The sequence below is a fragment of the Halichoeres trimaculatus genome, unplaced genomic scaffold (genome assembly GCF_033239565.1).
Source record: "Halichoeres trimaculatus isolate MK-OKI-2021-1 unplaced genomic scaffold, fHalTri1.1 fHalTri1_scaffold_5, whole genome shotgun sequence".
Taxonomy (NCBI): Eukaryota; Metazoa; Chordata; class Actinopteri; order Labriformes; family Labridae; genus Halichoeres; species Halichoeres trimaculatus.
In genome coordinates this window covers 3847597-3867530 of record NW_027437183.1, presented here as the reverse complement: position 1 = coordinate 3867530, position 19934 = coordinate 3847597, and the positions used below count along the sequence as shown (strand labels likewise).

Genomic DNA, 19934 nt, shown 5'->3' with positions numbered 1-19934 from the left:
TTATTTAGCGCTTTCCTAGTCTCTCAGACCACTCAAAGCGCTTTACACTGATAGTCTTCATTCACCCATACACACCACGTTCACACACTGATGGTAGATTTTCCTATTTCCTACACACCACTGACCAACAGTGGGAGCAATTCGGGGTTCAGTGTCTTGCTCAAGGACACTTTGGCATGCGACTGCAGCTGGAATTGAACCCCCGACTTTCTGAGAGGCGACTACCCTACCACTGAGCCACAGCTGCCCCACATCCCGCACGACGTCCATTAGTATTTGTATCACAAACATACGTCTACCAGAGTACTAAACACTGTCCCAGAGTTTTTCCAAGTTCTTTTAACCAATTCCTCTTCTCTGCCACAAATTCACACCATGAATTATTTACCACTTGGTTATAGGGATGGGTACCAACCAATTAGATACTTTTTTAGGTACTGACCGAATTCCATCTGTGGTACCGGATATCAATTCAGTCAAAATCAAAAGGTACCATGACGCATGGTACGTCATGGTACCTGAACGCATACTTGTGACTGGGAGTGAGAGGAAGAGTCGGCAATTTTCCATCCTGGACATGAACACAGCATTACAAGTTTATGTACTGAGAAATAAATGTCAAAGTGAAAAACTGTGAGATTATTTTATTTAAAAAATATATATATATATATTACCACGGAAACACAAAAACATACTTAAAGTTGGTATCGTTGAATACTGATATCAATTGCCAGGTAGGGGGCTTGGTACCGTATCGATTCAAATGTGAAAGGTACCCATCCCTACTCAGTTAGCACGGTGATCTCTGTGTGAAGAGTCAAACAGATGCTTGTATTACTGCACTTCGACCACTAGGAGATCATTCAGCCATCTTGTCGGCGCGTCTCCGTCTGGTAGATTAGACTTTTTTGAGTGTGCGTGGTGAGGAATTTTCCGTGAGAAAGAGACTGTGCAAGGGGGTGTATGACTCCGTCTAAAGCATAAAGACGGTCCCAGTGTTCCAGTTTAAAGAGTGACCCTGTAAAGTGGAGACCTTCAGCTGAACGTGTCAGTCAAGATCCAGTTTATAACAGCTGTTCATACTCAGAGAAGTCCTGGGGAAGTCTTCCTGGTTTAGTTTTTTATACGTGTCATAATCTGCTCATCAGATCAGGATTTAATGATGGTTTAAAATGTTTGAGAAAGATGCAAAGTCCTCCGTCGACAAGCTCCTTTTGAAGCTCAAACACCAGCTGATTGTTGACATCCTGAACAAGACAGTTTGTTTTGTTTTTACTTGTAGAAAAGCAAACATTATGTAAGAAACTAAGCTGCGTTTCAGGTTTGTTTTTTTATTTATTTGCAGCAGTATCAACATAATTTCTTCCCATTTCTTTGTACATCAGTCAAGATATAAATCAACATATTTAAGTTTTGATTTCTCGGTGGTAACGAAGTTTTCAGCAGTGAACGTAAAATGAGAATCTTAAGGATAATTGTCAACCACCGTTATCCTGGTGGCCATTTCATCTGTCTCCCTCCCAGCACGTGGACGTGAAGATGATAAACCGACTGAGCTCCGTGCTTCCCATCATTGATCACTGCAAAGAACGGAAACACACACAGAGCTCAGCTTATCAGTATTTTTATATAAATATCAATTACACCAACACACAGCCTTTGTCATCGTCTACGAAGAACTTACCCACTCTGTATCCTTCACTCAGAGATTCCTGTTTCGCTACGTTTTTGGCAACGATCAACAAATGTCCCAAGAGCTGGAAGAAAATGGAACCAGAGGTGGGGATGAAACTTTGAAATGTGTGAAGCAGCGTTATCCTGAAAGTACTTTTAATCTCAAAAACAATCACATCGGACGAACTTGTTTACTCAATGCTGATGTAACCAAAACATGACGTGATACTGGACAAGAGAGATTAAATGAATGATGTCATAAGGGCTTTATAAACTGATTTATTTCCCCTCAGGAGAGTGATCTTCATCATCATCTCCAGCTGGTTGAATTTTGAATGAGCTCATCTCTGAGTGTGAACGTGTCCTGAGGGCTGCTCTCTGCCGCAGTGACAGCAAACACGCTCTCTACACACAGCGACGCGTCCTGCGGGGGTCTGGACCTGGGGCGGCACTGGGAGGAGTGTACATGTCCCACCAGTGTTTGTTTGAGGGTTGTGAAGTTTGCTCACACATTACTGTATGATGGCCTGCAGTACGTTGACATACCTGTCCACATACTGTATGTTTGTCCATGTCTGGTCTGAGGCTATATTCTTTACGGCTGAACAAGGCCTCTTTAGTTACTACAGGAATTTATTCAGGGACACTTAAAGCCACAAACTCTTTACTCTCTAATACGATGTGACACCAGCAGGAGACCGCTGACATGGACTCCAGGGACTTCTGTGATACAGGATTCAATCATAGACGACAAAATAAACTTCAAGAATAAAAACATAATCCAAGAATGTTTTAAAGTATTCTTAAAGCATTTTCGGAGGGTTATAAAGATTTTTCTTGGAATCACATCCATCATAAGTAAGGATGGGTGCCGAATTAGGTACTTTTATACGTACAGGCCGAATTTTGTCAAAAATAGCAGGTACAGATTCACGTAAAATCAAAAGCCGCATTTCCACCAAGCAGTCAGGTTGGGTTCGTCTCTGTACAGCGCGCTTTTTGAGGCATTTTCACAGACTTATCCTGGGACAGATCCCCAAATAACCCACAATAATAAAGGAGAAAAAAGGAGAAAAAAAAAGAACAAAAAGGAAAAAAAAGGAAAAAAAAAGGAAGATAAAAGGGAAAAAAAGGAAAAAAAAAAGGAAGAAAAAGAAAGAAAAAAAGGGGAAAAAGAAAAAAAAGGAAAGGAAAAAAAAAGGAAAAAAAAGGACGAAAAAGAAAGAAAAAAGGGGGGGGGAGAAGAAGGAAGAAATAGAAAGAAAAAAAAGGGGGGAAAAAAAAAAAGAAAAAAAGAAAAACAAAAAAGGAAAAAAAGGGATAAAAAGAGAAAAAAAAATGAAGAAGGAAATAAAAACAAAGACTTACAAATAACAGACAAGCCGATCTACTTTGTGGGACCTTTTCCCAAAAAGATCAGAGGGAGAGAGGGTGCTGTGGACACCGCTCAGGCTTATCCATACCAAACTGTGCCAAACCGTACTGAACCGAACCGGACCGGACTGCTTGGTGAAAATGCAGCTAAAAGGTACCATGTTTAGGTACCTAAATGCATCCTTGTGACTGTGAGGGAGTGGAAGAGTAGGAAATTTTCCATGCTGGACATGAACACAGCATTGCAAGTTTATATAATGAAGAATAAATATGCTTAATTGAAAAGAATTTATGTTTTATTATCAAACAAATTGATACTTTTTACCACATAAACACAAAAAAGTACCAAAAATTGGTAAGGATGAGTCCCCATACAGATTGCCAGGTACCGGGCATTGGTACCGTATCGTTTCAAATGTGAAAGGTACCCATCCCCAATCACAAGAAATCATTTCTAAAGGAGGCACAAGCAATATCATACTGATCACCTTTAAACTACAGTAGTTATCACAAAAAATTGATGTCAGACCTGACCAATGTCGGAAAAAAAATGCGAACGTGGTCATAAAAATGTTTCTTGAATTCTTTCTTGAATAAGAAAAATTACAAGAAATTACACAAGTATGTTTTTCTAACCCATGGGTAGATTTTTTTTTTCAAACGGCTTCAGTTTATTACATTTGGAAGCAGAATATAAAGTTATCACTGAATGAAAAATAGAAATTAAACAGTGAAACACCAAATATACAAAAAAGAATGGATCAGTCAACTAAAACTTGGACTAAAAATATAATTTATCATTTATGAAGAGAAATTATTTGGTTGTACATTTTTTTTATGTATTTTTGTAATCAAGTCATTCCCAAGAGCAAAAACAGACACAAAAGTTCAATTAATCAAACATTTTGTAGTTAATACACAACTGCCTGTGATTATACGCCTGACCAGCAGGTGGTTCCGTGAGCAAATGAAGCTTAAGGAGATGAACCCTTTCTTGAACCACTTGGTTTAAGTGGTTTGATGCCTCATGACGCTTCATCTCACCATCACTACAGTATCTGTACTCAATTTTTGGTACTTTTGTGTGTTGATGTGGTAATAAATATGAATTTCTTTAATCGTAAAATCTCAAAGTTTTCAATTTAACATATTTATTCTTCAATATTTAACCTTGCAATGCTGTGTTCATGTCCAGCATGGAAAATCTCCTACTCTATTTACTGTTCTCTCCTATCACAATAAAGACATGAAAAGCCAAAAAAATAGCTTAAAAAAAAAAAAAAAACTTCTGAAAATGTTGTCAAAGAAAAAACAAAGTCCCAACCATAGTGCCTTGGGGGATGCCATAAAATGCTTTTTCATTGTTTAACATTCAATACACTTCAAAAACTGAAATCTGAGCAAGTGTTTATAAACACAAAGCTAAAAAGTTGCATCACTTTGCCACAAGTTGTAGCAACATTTATACAACACTTTATTTAACACTATTTTAAGTGGAAAAAAATAAGAAAACAAGAGGACCAAACACAGAGCCTTGGGGAACTCCATAAAATGCTTTTTATTCTGTCAATTCAAGTACACTGCCAAATATGAAGTATAGGGAAGTGTATGTTGTATTTTTATTAAAAATGTGTCCTAAAGAATGACGAGTCTAGAAAAATGTCTTATTTTTACATATTGATAAACAATGTTTAATAAGACAATTTTTAATTCAAAGTAAGACAAACACTTGGATAGATTTCAGTTTTTGCAGTGTATATAATTTGATAGAATAAAAAACATACTCGAGAATTCTCCTGAGGCTCTACGTCTGATCCTCTAGTTCTTGGTGCACCGTTAGTGTGTTTTCTAAAAATGAAGTTGAAATGAAGCTATTAGGTGTATTAGGCATGTCTCTAAACCTTTCAGGTGATTGTGGCTTATTTAAAGTCCAATAAAAAGTAAAAACTCTTGCTTTGATTTTAGATTTAAACAGTTCATCAAAGTGTGCATGGTGATTGTTTTGAATGTAGATGTTGATGGACAAACTTACCTCAGCCTCATCATCTTTGGCCTCACTTATTCTGGGAATGGGGACCCTCGGGATAACCAGGAAGTGAACAGGGGCCTGTGGGCTGATATCTCTGAATGCCAAACACTGATAAAAACACAAAAACAACATCTATGAATGACTCTTTAATTGCACAACTTGACTTTAAATCTCTGTATCTACAACCTAACATGTCTTTGCTCATTTATCTCCAGACTCCACGTGGAATACAAGATAACCCTCCAGGTTTTAAAGTTGTTTGTTTACCTTGTCATCTTCATAAATGATATCTGCAGGGATGCTTTTGTCAATCACTTTGGAGAAGATGGTTGGAGCTGGAGAGCCATACTTCTTGCTGGCCTCCTGTGCCAGCTTCACCTCGTCTGTTTTGGTGCACAGGTGTCTCTGTAGGTCATACATACACATGGCAGAGATGTAAACAGAAGCTCTCAGCTCACAAGCTAAACAACTTCAGAGGCACACAGTGAACCAAACCTCTCGGTGGTGGGGTGTAGCAGGTTTCCCACAGCCACCACCAAGTCTTGTAGGACAGTTGTCAAAGTGATCTGCTGTGGTAAATACAAATAAAACGTTTATAATAATCAGTTGTTGCACTAGACCAGATACCTCAGCTCCACAAACGCGTTGTATTCGGTTGAGATGAGCAACTCTGGTCCCACTTATCCGACAAATCTGACGAAAAAACATGTCGTTAAAGATAAAAACCTGCTGTTGTTTTCTAAAACATCAATAAATTTGTTTTATTCAGAGTTTAAGCAGCAGCAGCACAGCCGCCGCGGTGGGTCACGTAAACTCTGCTCTGTATGTTGGTGTTGCCTTCATGTAACTCGTTTTTTCTAAACTTTCCATCTTAAAATTTGTAAAAGACGACTTCCCTAAATTTCTCGTAAGCTACAGTGAAATAGTACAGCTTAAAGGGAGGATAAAGTATTCATCGTACCAGAAATGACATTAATTTGACTTTATTTTATTGACACGTCGATTTATAACGTTTAATCAACGACAGAAATAGAGCAATTCCAGCTACTTGGTGCGGTTTTAATCGTGTGCTCTTTTTTAACCCATTAGTTATGAATTTAGTTTCTATTATATTCAAAATTTCACAAAGGGAAATAAAAATTAACTTGAAATTTTCGAATTATTTCCTTCAGTTTCAAAATTTACGACACTTAAAGTGTACCCAAAGGCGGCATCGTACCAACGTCTACAAGGATCGCTTCAAGAGCCTCAACGTTCCCTAATGCTACTGATGATGCTAACGCTAGCAACATGCGATGATTTGCAATAAATTAGGTTTTAAATCTTTCAAGAAGTGACTCAATATTAAATTTAATGTGAGGAATTTTATTTTTGGATGACTGAACGTCGTCTAATATAGTTTTTTTAGTTATTAAAAGTGGTTCTGCCGCAAGAGGCGCTGCTGAAGGTGACCGTTAGTTCCTATGTCAACAGGCAGGAAGTGGCGTTTGTCAGAGGGGGAAACATGGCGGCCCGCACACGCCTGCCCTTGCTGTTCCCTAAAAATCTCCCTCCTTTAAGAAACAAACAGCTTCTCCACACCGAGGCTGCGGTCAAAGAGCCAGCGTACCCCCCTATAGTCCCCTCTCTGACGGCGAAGAGCAAAGCGGCGCGTCGGCGGCAGGTGGAGGAACATGTGAAGAAGATCTGCGCCTCCTCAGCGGAGGAGAAACTCTCTCTGCTCACTCGGGTCCAGCGAATGAAATTCGTGGTTTACCCGCAGACTTTTGTACAGAACGCGGACAAGTGGTACCAACACTTCACCAAGACTGCTTACATCCCGGGTCTACCGGAGAAATTCACCCCGGGTGTGGAGGAGACCCAGGGGGAGGAGAGGTCGAGCACAGTGTCGGGGATTGGGAATGATGCGTTCACGGACATCCGCTCCTTGGTTACTCGTGTGATCTTGCAGGAGCAGTGGCACATGAATAAGCGTAAAGCATTTCTGTACAGAGAGCAAGAACAGAAGGTTGGACCTGTTCTGAGGAACCTGATGACTGGACTCACCTATAGTCTGGCTAAATACAACCCCCTGTTCCCCCTTTCCAGTCTAGGTATGCAAAATATAACTGTTTCCGTCACATGTATTCAAGTTTTAGCTAGGCCTGTCACGATAACAAATTTTGCTAGACGATAATTTTCCAAAATATAATTGCCGATAAACGATATTATTGTTATTATTATATTATTATATATTATTATGATTTTTTTTTTTCATTTTTTCATTGATGTAATTATGATAAATGGGATAATAAAGTGAGTACACCATATCAAAATCAAGAAAATTTAATTTCTTAAGAGTATTTAACTGTAATTAAAAGGTCAAGATCTTTTAAATAAAATAAATTAAACAAAAAATATAATAAATTTAACAAACAAGAGAAAAAAAATACAATCAAAATGAAATGGACTCTTTTTTTAGAGAAAAATACATGTCAATGAAAATAATTAATACTAATCAAAAACATTCAACTGTCCTGCCTCTGCTGAAGTATTCAAGAAAGTTTCTGTGTTTTTCCACCAGATTTTGATCCTAAAGTACACTTCTACTGGAGGAGAGGGCAGAGAATCATCCCAAAAGGACACCGGAGAGGACGACAGGAGCCGACCCGGTTCCAGATCGACGACCAACCGAACAGTCAGATTAGAGTAACTCAGCAGCTCCCACAGGTGAGAAACACACTGGGTTATCGTTGGTGTAGCATTTCAAATCAAATCACTAACTTTAAAGATTATGGAAATACACATGTATGAGTCATTGTGGGTTTTTTTTCTTAGTTTGTCCCTCTGGAGGCCTCGTACACAGCTGAAGTCCCAGAGATCACATTAGCTCCTAACGTGATGCCCATGTTCAGGAGGCAGTACGACAACAATATATTCACAGGTAACACAGCAACACACAAGAAACATGTTTGTTCTATTCTGTCCTGGCTTTATTTAATTTTAATAAGTGTTGTGCTGTTTTGAGCTCTATTTTGTCCCTCTGCTGCCTCCGTAGAGTCTTTAAATAATTACAAACAAATCCCAGTTTTTGTTGATTGGTCAGCCCTCTAGAGGCTTGTTGGGGGAGGAGCTTTGAGCAACCCTTGGTGTTTGAGGCCCCATCCCTCCGATGTGTCAGGAATTAGCCAGGAGATCCTAATGTGACAGATTTAGGGATTTCCTGAACATCCAGCGTTGTTACTTTAAATCCATGTTAACAATGTTGAAAAAACAGAACGTACCCCTCTTTAAATTTCTAGTTTTGAACAAAAACACTGTAAAGGCAAAAAACATCACATTTTTCACATAAGAAGGCAGCAGAAATAAGAAATCCTAACATTTGAGGTGCTTAACTTTGTTGTGAAGTTAATCCCATCCTCATGTTTTTTTTTTTGAACTTCTCTTTATTGGGGTTTTTTCTTTTGTTGCATACAAGTACAAAAATAATAAAAAAATATAAATATATGCATCTGCTCACACATTCACGGTTTGATATAAAGGCACATCCACATATACACATAAATCTGCACACATATATAAATGTCTTTACATATATGGATTCACCAATACACACACAACACAACTGAACATATGCACATACATTTACTTGAAAGGAGAAAAAATAAGAAAAGACATAAAAAATAAAAAAGATAAGAATAAATAAATAATGATAAAGTGAAATAAAAAAAGTAAATAAAATTAAAATGCAATTAAAAAAATAAAAATAAAACAAAAATAAGAGAAAAATATAATTTAAATATTAATAATATGACAAGGAGGATGCCTCTTGTTTTTTGAATAACAGGAGCTAAGCTACCAGACCCAGCATGCTACGGCCACACCCAGTTCCATCTGGTTCCTGACCGATACCACAGAGACCGGATGGTCCGGAGGCAGCAGTCAGATCAGATTGAGGTCTTCCTCAGAGCCAACGCACTCACCAGCCTCTTCGCCTGGACTGGAGCTCAGGCCATGTACCAGGGTGAGACCCTTTACTCCTTTCTAATCATCATGTTTATGTTTTAATGTTGTCTAACACCTCAGTCTTTCTCTCGTCTCTTCAGGTTTCTGGGACAGAGAAGACGTCACCAGACCCTTCGTGTCCCAGGCTGTGATTTCAGACGGAAAGTTCTTTTCCTTCTTCTGCTACCAGCTGAACACTCTGGCTCTCTCTGTGGAGGCTGACGCCAACAACCCGAGGAAAAACCTCCTGTGGGGCACCGAGAGCCTGCAGCTGTACGAGAGCGTGCAGGACGGAGAGGTGGTGGGTCTGAACGATGACGTCTTAAAGCTTCTGGTTCAGTTCTTCTTGAATCAGCCGTAAAAAAATCTTCCTCAGGAGAGATTCCTTAGACTGGGTGAACTTTAAGGGACGTAGGAATACAAGAAATCAAGAGAAAGAGCGGCTGATGGAGACACTTTGTTTAAATGAAGAGGGTTAAATCAAAACGCTGGTGTCTGAAACTGAACAAAGAACTGTAGTATTCTGAAAACATATGTATGTTTACTGTGCTGATCGTATTTATGCATAAATAAAATCATGCTTTTCAAAAAGACCTTGTGTGTGAATATTTTATCCATGTAACTGCTATTGATTCTAGCGAGTCTCACGGTCATTTAACGAGCTTCTGAGTCTTTGGGCAGGAGCCTGATTTGGCTTCCCGTTGGATAAATTTGCCTCCTCTTCATCGTTTAGCTTGAGTTTTGGCTCCTTAAACTGGATTTCAGAGTGTAAGCAGACGCCGCAGAGGAAGCTGTTTTTTCTTAAAGAGTTGAAGGGATCCTGCAGACGTCTGTTGTCATTTTCTGTCACAATTCCATAGTGCTCAGATTGATCCTTTAGGGTACTGGCTTACAGTTGATAAAAATATAAAATTCAGTGTATCTTGAAATCAGTTCAGCCAGCCTCCAGCGCCACAGGGTCCAGGACTGAGCTTCTTCAGCAGTCTGTTCAGTCTCTGTCTCCTGGATCCTGTCTGCTCACAGCAGGTGAAGCTCTTCCAATGTGGCGTTAGCTCCGTTAGCCATGTCTGTGAATAGCATGATGCTACTCTGCCTTCTGGTATTCCCTCTGTTGCTGGGTTGGCACAGCTAGCTCGTCCATCTTATTGGAGATAGATCTTACGTTCCCAATAATGATGGATGGAAGGACAGGTCCATGTCGTCACTTCTTAGCTCACACCTGAGAACCAGCACGTCGTCCTCACCTCCTTCTCCTCACCTTGTGGGGAAACATCCGGCCTTGCACCAGTTAGCATTGACATGCTACAGGCTGCTAACAGCTGATTTCACATGTAAACAATGCAGCCATGGTTACATGTAGGACAAGTAAAAATATAACTGAAGACAAAACCAGTTTAGTGTCCATGACCAACAAATGAATCATATAAAGTAAAGATTCACTCCAAATACAAAGATGATGAACAAGATGAAAAAAATCACTAGAAACGGACAAAGAAGAGAGAGCTCCGCAACAGGTGGACACAACAGGGTGGCACACAGCAACACTAAAAGTATTATAGTTTTATTATATAGTATTATGATAGAGTTCATGGTTACCTGAGCATCTTAAAACAGACAAAAGGAGCATTTGCATGAATCAATTGATTCATTAAACTGAAAAAAAACAAGATATTCTTTCATTTATTTCAAGAAATGCATTTTTTGTTCCTACCCAGATTTTTTTAGAAGCCATTTCTATCTTTTAAAATCTCAAAATGAGCCATTTTGTGGACTTGTCAGACGAGTGTGGCTCACATTAAGACTTATTTGACTTTCTTTAACTAGAAATAAGACATACACACTTGCTTTGACTTTAGTTTTTGCAGTGTATTTGATGTGACTTAGAAAATATGCTGTAGCATTTTCTGAAAACAAAGACAGAAAACAAACGTTTTGATGGTCAACACATGTCAGCGTCAACCAAAGATATATCAATGGATCAATCGATCAAAAAGGAGTCAAAACTAACATTCAGGTTATGCTGCCACCGGAAGCCAGCCAATCTAAATTTCACATGATTTTCATTTTTTTAATTAACCCACAGAAATAAGTAAACTTATACCATATTCTAAATTATGGAGTTGTACCTTTGGCGTCCACAGGGGGGCGCCAGTGTTAACCAAAACCAAAAGTTTCTCACAGGAGAGGTGAATGAAAAAACTTAAATATATATATTATTTTGTTTGTTGTTGAGACCTGTTTGAGGGATTATTTCATGGGGATAAAGTCATTTTTATTTCATTTTTACTTACTCTACTGAAAGGTTTCATTAGTAACCTCTGGCTACTTTATCTACTTTTATACAAATTAAAGTATAAACACTAAATGATGCTAATGTTGTATTTTTTACTACATTTTCTCCCTGAAATCCACCTTTGAATCCTGCCCCCTGTTGGAATCAGGATAATCCTGGTTTCATTTATCAAAATCAAAATCCGAATCCTCCTGAAAAGTTTTAAACAACACGAGCTGATGGTTTGATCCAGATTAGCTTTGAACAACTGGCCCCAGATGATACGATGTAATAATAAAACCTGCAGAACACTGTACGCCATGTGTTTTTAATGCACTTGTTTACACTCACAGTGACAAATATTTTAGGTCAGTGCAAGTTTACAACCAAAGACTCACAGCTGAAACTCAAAGAGTCTAAATCTATGAGGATACACCCTGATGTTTAATAAGGTTATACAGACATTCAGCATGTTAGCCACACGTTACGACAAAAACAACAGCACAGTGATGTAAAGCTGGTTTGTTGGTACGTTAAGGGCTCTCGGGGTGTAAGTGTAAGGCACTGCTCACAAATCATGATGCAAAGTGACAGGAATGAGCGGTTGAGGTTAGTGACGCTGCAGAGACAGGAAACGTGTTGCTAAAGGGTGTTAAAGGTGTGGTGACAGGGTTTTCCACAGGAAGTGAGCAAACTAACAGGGTACAGCATAAAACCACATCTTCCTGTGATGTGAAGTGAGTGTGTATATCATAAGGAAGGACACTGAAGTGCTGGTTATTGCTCTAAGGTGAAAAAGTTGATTAAACATTGATAAAAGGAGATATTGCTCTAAAGCTCGAAGTTGTTGACACAGTTTAAAGGTTCACAATCCAAGTTTTTGTCTTTAAACTTTCCGTTGTCTCATTGAAGAGCTTTCCTCTGATCCGTTGTTTTCCCCAGGCGACCTGAAGAGAGGATACAAATCACAGCATCATCGTTAAAACTCCATCTTAAAGAAAATCACCTCAGGAGAAAAAAAAGACGCTGGTGGCACTCACTGTGTGTTCGTCTGGTCACTCGCACCGTTTCCTGAGAATAAGAAGATTTAAAGGTTAAAACATCGCAGTAAACATCAGAAATCACTCCTCCTGTGAGCTCTGTGAGTACCTGCTGCGGTGTAATCCTTCTTGGACTGAGTCTTCTCGTAGAGCAGGATGGCAGCGACCAGGATGACCACCTCAACCAGAATAGCGATGAAGGGCTTCAGAGGCTCGTAGAAAGTGATGACCTTTGGGGAAAATATTCAGTCATTAGCATCTCAAAAAAGCTCAGCATGTCTCCATTTGAAAATACAAGATCAACTTTTGCATAGTTTCATTTATATTAGAGTTACTCGTGTTTTCAAAGCTAGTCGAGAGTTGTTTGCAAGACAAAGTCCAGACAAACTGTAGCTCATCTTTAAAAAAAAACCCTATACAGCTGACCTATGTTTGACAATAACTCACAGGTCTCAACAACCTCCTCTTTTTCTTTACATCCTCAAAATATTGCATTTTTCAGCATGAAACTACACTGCAAAAACTGTAAAAACAAAAAGGACCAAACATAGAGCCTTGGGGAACTCCAGAAAATGCTTTTCTTGCTTACACATCAAACACACTGCAGGAACTCAAATTAAATCACAGAAAATAACACAGAAAATATAAAGACAAACTTAAGCTCAAGAAACTTGATGAGGAAATTTTTCTGAACACTTCAGCAGATTTTTTTTAGAAGCAATTTAGGCGACATTTTTGTCTTTTAATATCTTAAAATGTGACATTTTTCCACCCTTGTCAGGTGGATGTGGCTCATGTTTACTATCCTAAGATAATTTTACTAAAAAGACATAAACACTGGCTAAGATTTTAATTTTGCAGTGTTTTTGATGTGTAGGAATAAAAAAAAATCTGGAGTGCCCCAGGGCACTTTGTTTGGTCCTCTTGTGTTTTTTGTTTGTTTTGTTTATTTATTTTTTCTTTTCTTGCATTATTAGTTCGAAGAATAAGAAATAAAGACAAACTAGACCTAACGAAAGCTACAGAAGTTTGAAACTCCTCCACTTACCTTTAACTCCACGCGACCCATCGTGGTACCGATGGCGTAGACTGCTCCGCAGTAATACGAGCCAGAGTCGTCCTCCGTCAGGTTGTGAATCAGCAGTTTGGCTTTTCCCTCCTCGTTTTTGATCCCGTACTTGTGATGCTCTTCAGAAGTGACAATCTGCTCCTTGGGAAAACAAATCCAAGAGGTCAGAGGTCAAAAATGTGTTTACATTTTATTGAGGAATTGTTCAGTTTGTTTGGATCAACATCATTATTGTTTTTCAGGTCTGCCCCTCATTAAAGGTCCCATATTTGGCAAAAATCACTTTATTAAGTCTTTAAGTGAAATTTGTGGGTCTTTGTCTTTCCTCCCAGCCCACAAAACGTGACATTAAAGTACAAAACCTGTTCTTAGTAGAGCTTGTGAATGTAAAATCCTGACCTAAAACGAGCTGTTTGGATTTTGGGGATTTGCTGACGTCAGCGATTCTCTTTTTGGACCAATCAGGAGCAAGTCTGACCTGATTGGTCTACCGGAGCAGATACCCCTGAACCCCCTTGGCATTCTCCCGCAAGGCGAATGCCAAAGTTGAAGAGCCATCACTGCTCTGTTTTTGGATGTAAACAGCCACATAGTTCCATGCACAAGCTTCCCATCTCAGACGAAGACAGACTAAGTGTCTAGAGTTCATTTATCAGGAAATGTGCCAGCTACACTCAGTAAAACTGTGCATGTGTGTGCCAGTCACTTCACGGCCGACTGCTTTTCCAACTTTGGACAGTCCAACAGAGGGCTAGCCAATAGACTGGTCCTGAATCCAGGCGCATTACCAACCATCCTCCAACAAACCTGGGACCCTGGAAATGTGAGTGTTTTAAATGCTGTGTGCTGTAGAGCAGATGGAAGAGCTTTTCCTCAGTGTCCCCCTGTCTCTGTGTTAGCTTCAGGATGCTAACTTTAGCTGCAGTTAGCCTGTTGTTTTAGCCTGTAATGTTACGGTAAACGAGCTTTGCTGTTTTCTTAACATTGTGCACTCAGAGCTCGTGGCGCCGCTCTCAGTGACGCGGAAGAGCGGGGCGGTATCAGCGGTGGCTCATTTACATATGAAGGCCACGCCCACTAAATCAGAGCGTTCTGAACAGAGGGGCTATGAGAGCCTGGAAACAATGCTGCTGTGCTTGATTTATTGGCTTTTTGGACCAAAACATGTTACTACCATTTCATGAAGACATCAATGATCCATATTAAACTGCAGAAAAGGAGCAGAATATGGGACTTATTATGTCAAAAACTGCATCAGTACATCATGACTACATTGATTCAAACAGCAATTCTATTTTTACTGAAGTGATTTAAAACAGATAAATTAGTTAGGAACATTATTTTGAATTAAAGTCTGAGCCGTTCACCCACCTTTCCTGTACCATTGGCTTTGAACCAGTTCCAGGTCTTTGGTTTGGGTTTGTTTTCCTCCATCTTACATGTGATCACCACAGAGTCGCCCACGTAGCTGACTATGGGTTTATCTCGCACCTCTCCGATCTGTGGAGCTGACAGACAACACGCAAACAGCATAATAATGATAAATAACACTTTAAATTTCCTCTTTCGACCATAGAAATGCTGTTTTTACTCATAAGGAAGCACAATATGTTTACGAATCCCGTCGAAGAAGTAAAATATGATAACTCGTCGTCTGTACCTGCTAAAACAAACTTTATTTCTGCTTCATTCCCAAAAACACACGAGTAGTTCCCGAGGTTTTTTTCTCCCACGATGCTGAAGCTGCAGAAACAAAGTGTGAAAACGAAACATCAACCAGATGAATAAACTAGTTAAAAAAGGCATTTTCTGATCGTAAAGATGGAATAACTGGGTTTATACCTGCGATTGAGGTTATACTGCCTGTTCTCCAGCTGCACCGTGACTCTGCTGTTCTCCACCTCATTCTCATCTTTCTTCCAATAGCCGGTGATATTCAGAGCTTTGTTCTCACCACCTGCCCAGGTACACGTCAGAACCAGGTTGACTGGATCCAAGAGCTCAACTCTCTCAGTGTGATTTTTACCTGTGAGTTTTAAACACAGAGGAACATGAATTAACATCTGATCATCCAGAAAGAAAGATTATTTCTCATTAACACAAATTTCTAATCAGCCAATCACATGGCAGCAGCTCAATGCATTCAGGCATGTAGTCATGGTGAAGACGATCTGTTGCAGCTCAAAGCGAGCATCAGAATGGGGGAAGAAAGGTGATTTAAGTGACTTTGAACGTGGCATGGTTGTTGGTCTGAGTATTTCAGAAACTGCTGATCTACTGGGATTTTAACCCACAACCATCTCTAGGGTTTACAGAGAATGGTCCCAAAAAGAGAAAATATCCAGAGAGCAGCAGTTCTGTGGGACAAAATGCCTTGTTGTTTATGAAGTGTTCACAGTCTCCCTCAGCCACCGTCAGCGTCAGGGACTTATACGACCAACAGGAGTCAGAGTCCTGACCTCAACCTGATTGAGATGCATCACCTCAGTATAGCGATTCTCACCAGACATCAAAGGAACGTTTGGTTGAGGTTGTTGCTGCTAAAGGAGGCGAGCTGTGAATCTCATATTACTGGAAGCAGATTGTGTTAGGCCATCTTTGTGACTCATATAAAGATCAGAACACGCGTTTTTACTAACTCATGCAGGAATCCAGCCAACTCCAAAGGCTGTAAATGTGACTATTTGTTGGTCACACCACCAGCAGAGGCCTGAATGGTTGAGTGTTTACCTTTCAGCACATAACTCCTTTCAATCGTTGGTAGAGGGCTGATGGGATCCAGAGGAGGGGACGTAGGACCAGTTGTCTCTGACAAAAAAAACATAAACATACATCAAATGAAAAAAAAATGACACTATAGAAAAAATAAATAAAATGTGCCTTCTGATAGCTTTTAAATACAGTTTACAAGTTTTATCCACCACCTTAAGAGAGATAAAAACAATGTATAATACAATAAAAATCATTATTTTTAAACTATATTTATTAGTATTTTTATTATATGTATTATTTTTTATTATCATTTACATTGTTATTATTATTAAAATTATTATTTTTATTATACATTTTTATTATGAATTATTTTTATTATTATTATCATTATTAATTTTATTATCATTATTGTCATTATTATTATTTTTCGACCCTTACATTCCATTTTTTTCCACAATACAGCTGCCATAAAAGGAAAACATGAATTATTTTCAAGATAATCAATGAAAGTTCGTTGTAATTTGATTATTTCAATACATTTTTACATGTAGAGCAGCATTAAAATAACTCGTTACATTCAAACCTAGAAAAATATCACAATAACACTGATTATAAAATTATATAATAAGTATTGTATGCATTTCTCATTTTTAAAGATTATTAGAGGAAAACAACAGGAGTGGATCAGAGTCAGGGGTGGCACAGGCCTCCTTGAGATCCGATTGGCCACTTGAGATGTCAATCAAGAATTCTGTGCTATGATTGGCTGTTTGGTTTTAACTGGAGAAGGACTTTGAAAATTAACTTTCTGGATTAATTTTTAAAAAGTTACTACACTTTTAGCTCATTTCACTTTTAATGTACCACAATTTATTAAACTGTGACTTTGGAAATGTGTTTTTTTTCCACACTTGGAGATTTTTCACACCTAGAATGAATGGAGCATTTCTGTTGTTGGTCTCAGTGGAGCAATAAGAAGGTGCAGCTATTTTTGTCCTGATGCCTGTAGACAGTAACTCATAAATAATAAACCTGTCCTTTTGTTAATCTTCTGTATCGCGCTGATACTTCACAGGAAAAATAACTTCCTCATGTGATATTACATCAGAGCTAAGCGAGAATGATTACACCAGCGCCAAAGAGCTGAAATACGACCTGGTCCTGAGAATAATCTGTGTGATAAACCTGGTCGCAGTCACGTTTGAAGTATTCTGAGTCTTCCTTTAGTATTTTTTAAAGTAGGTGTTAGTTTTTGATCCGTCTTGAAGTGATAACTCGTGTTTGAACTCTGTCTTCTCAGACTGTGAACGTTGAAATCAGAATGAAGATTGAACATTTACATGTGTTGAATAAAAAAAGAGAAATCTATGACATTTCCTCCAAATCCTCAGAGATCATTTGATGAGAAGGCAGAATCAACATCAGCACAAACAGCCAGAATCAAACCCAAACATAGACTTTACTTGTATAGATGTGTCTGCAGGAGATGAGGAGCAGGAGGATGTGAAAAGGAAGCTGCTTCCAGACGGCTGACATGGTTATTCTCCCCGTGTCCTCTCTGCGTGCAGGTCTCTCACTGCTTCTCTCTTTGCTCTCTCTGCTTGCTGCATCGTGCAGCTCCCTCCTCTCCCTCCCATCCACCCCCCCACTGCAGAAGTGACGCAGCTCTGGTATCACCCTGCAGCCCATGTGTGTGTGTGTGTGTGTGTGTGTGTGTGTGTGTGTGTGTGTGTGTGACTCCATCCATAATTCAATCAGATGGAAGGACAGACAGAGCTCCTTGCCGATGCCGTGCTGCAGTGTCGTGGCCTGCATACGTAAACCCTCCTAGAATAAAAACACCGCTCATGCTGTTGGGCCGACATGTTGGAGGTCTCCTCAAGGTGCCCTACCCTGCCCCTGGTACAGGACCAGGCAGCTGAAGGTCACATGACCCTCCTGCCCCCATGAAAACAGCCAAGAGGGGAAACAAGTCTCTTCAAAGCGTCTTCAAGCTTTGATGAAAGTGAAAAACAGTCACAGACATAATAAAGAGCTGGAGAGTCATCAGAAAAGGAAATCTGAAAAAAAGAAATGTGGGAGTTGTTCTTTGTAAAATCAAGAGTTGTAACAGGTTCAGACAACAGGTCTTTAAATAATGAATAATAGGTTTTTAAATGACTTAAAATAGTTCTATTTATGGCTGATTACAGGTCTATCAATGACTCGTCAAAAGAATTATAACAAGTTTATAAATGACTTATTTAAGGTCTGTAAGACTTATTGTAGTTCTATTTATGACTAATTACAGGGCTGTCAATGATTTGTCAAAGGCTTATAAATAACCTATTACATATTTATAGATGACAGCCTAAAACAAGTTTATAAATGACATATAAAAGGTTCAATAAAGACATATTATAAGTCTGTAATTACTTATAATAGGTCTATAAATGTCTTATTACAGGTTTATACAAATTTAGAGTTTTTTTTAAAGGCTTATTAGTTCTTTTTATGACTTATTAAAGGTCTATTAATGATTTGTCAAAGGTTTAAAAATAACCAATTACATATTCATACAGGACTTATGACACATTTATAAATGAATAATTACAGGTTTAATAAAGACAAATTACAAGTTGGTCAGTGACTTATTAAAGGTCTATTAATGGCTTATTACAGGTTAATAAACCCTTACAGGTCTTCTTATCTTATCACAGGTTTATTAATTATTAGTTAGAGGCTTTTCAATGACTCGTTACATGTCTATAAATGGCTTACAGCAGGTCAATCAATCTTTATTTCAGGTTTTATAAATGACCTGTCACATGCTAATGAATGACTTAACACGTTTTTTTTTTGTGTGTGTATTTTTAAATTTACTTTGTAAAGTGTCTTTGAGTATGGAAAAGGTTTTTTTTTTTAAAACAAAATGTAATAATAATAATAAAAAAATAAATAAACATAAATGATAATTATTATTAGTTCAATTATTTTAAATCATTTTTTATTTTGTTTTACTTTGTAGTACTTTGACATCCTGTGATGAAAAGTGCTTTACAAGTAAAAATGTATTGTTATTATATTATTATTGTTGTTGTTGTTATTATTATTACTATTATTATTATTATTATTTCAATTTTTCTTATTTTATTATTATTATTTTGTTTTGTTTTACTCTGTGGCACTTTGATGAAAACTGCTTTACAAATAAAAAATATTATTATTACATTATTTGTATAATAATAATAATAATAATAATAATAATAATAATAATAACAACAACAATAATTATAATAATAATAAATGATTAAAAAAATATTATTAAGCACTTTTCATTACAGGATGTCAAATTGCTCCAGAGTTAAACAAAATAAAAAATATTTTAAAAGCTTTTAAGGAAAGCTTTGTTTAAATGAAAGGTTTGTAGGCCCTTTTTAAAGGAATCAGCTGTATGTGGAGCCCCCAGGTGGTCAGGAATGGTATTCCACGGGCAAAGAGTGGCTAAACCGAAGGCCCGATCTACCATGGCACAGAGCTTAGTCCTGGGGGGTGAAGGGGGGCAGTTATTACCAGAGTGAAGGCGTGATGAGGTTTTCGGTGTGAGTAGGTCGTGGGGGTATGGGGGCGTGTTATTATTATTATTATCAATTAATTGATTAATTTATTTTATTGCAACAAGTCCATAATTTTTTGTTAAAGGTTAATTAATTACTTAAAACATACTAATAAAAATCTTTTTATAAGTGATTTATTACAGGTTTTTTACGTCTAAAAAGAGCGTTTGTGTGACAGAATTTC

General features: G+C 38.2%; 3 protein-coding genes across 3 annotated transcripts; 1 reads left to right on the top strand and 2 right to left on the bottom strand.

Annotated features, from left to right (window-relative positions):
* Positions 1-811: 811 nt before the first annotated feature.
* hint2 (histidine triad nucleotide binding protein 2) lies at positions 812-5927 on the bottom strand. Its single transcript, XM_074671256.1, has 5 exons — positions 5705-5927; positions 5345-5482; positions 5081-5185; positions 1685-1757; positions 812-1580 (listed from the first exon to the last, which is right to left on the bottom strand). The coding sequence occupies exons 1-5, from the start codon at positions 5783-5785 to the stop codon at positions 1489-1491; spliced, it is 489 nt and encodes a 162-aa protein (XP_074527357.1). The 5' UTR covers positions 5786-5927; the 3' UTR covers positions 812-1488.
* Positions 5928-6523: 596 nt separating this feature from the next.
* On the top strand, positions 6524-9624 carry mrps30 (mitochondrial ribosomal protein S30). The gene is made up of 5 exons (XM_074671254.1): positions 6524-7170; positions 7641-7786; positions 7895-8000; positions 8904-9080; positions 9163-9624. The coding sequence occupies exons 1-5, from the start codon at positions 6582-6584 to the stop codon at positions 9420-9422; spliced, it is 1278 nt and encodes a 425-aa protein (XP_074527355.1). The 5' UTR covers positions 6524-6581; the 3' UTR covers positions 9423-9624.
* A 1864-nt stretch (positions 9625-11488) lies between these two features.
* emb (embigin) lies at positions 11489-17843 on the bottom strand. Its single transcript, XM_074669663.1, has 9 exons — positions 17618-17843; positions 16173-16250; positions 15285-15468; positions 15103-15185; positions 14814-14950; positions 13422-13583; positions 12483-12603; positions 12374-12404; positions 11489-12280 (listed from the first exon to the last, which is right to left on the bottom strand). Exons 1-9 carry the CDS (start codon positions 17841-17843, stop codon positions 12220-12222), a joined length of 1083 nt encoding a protein of 360 aa, XP_074525764.1. The 3' UTR covers positions 11489-12219.
* Positions 17844-19934: the final 2091 nt, after the last annotated feature.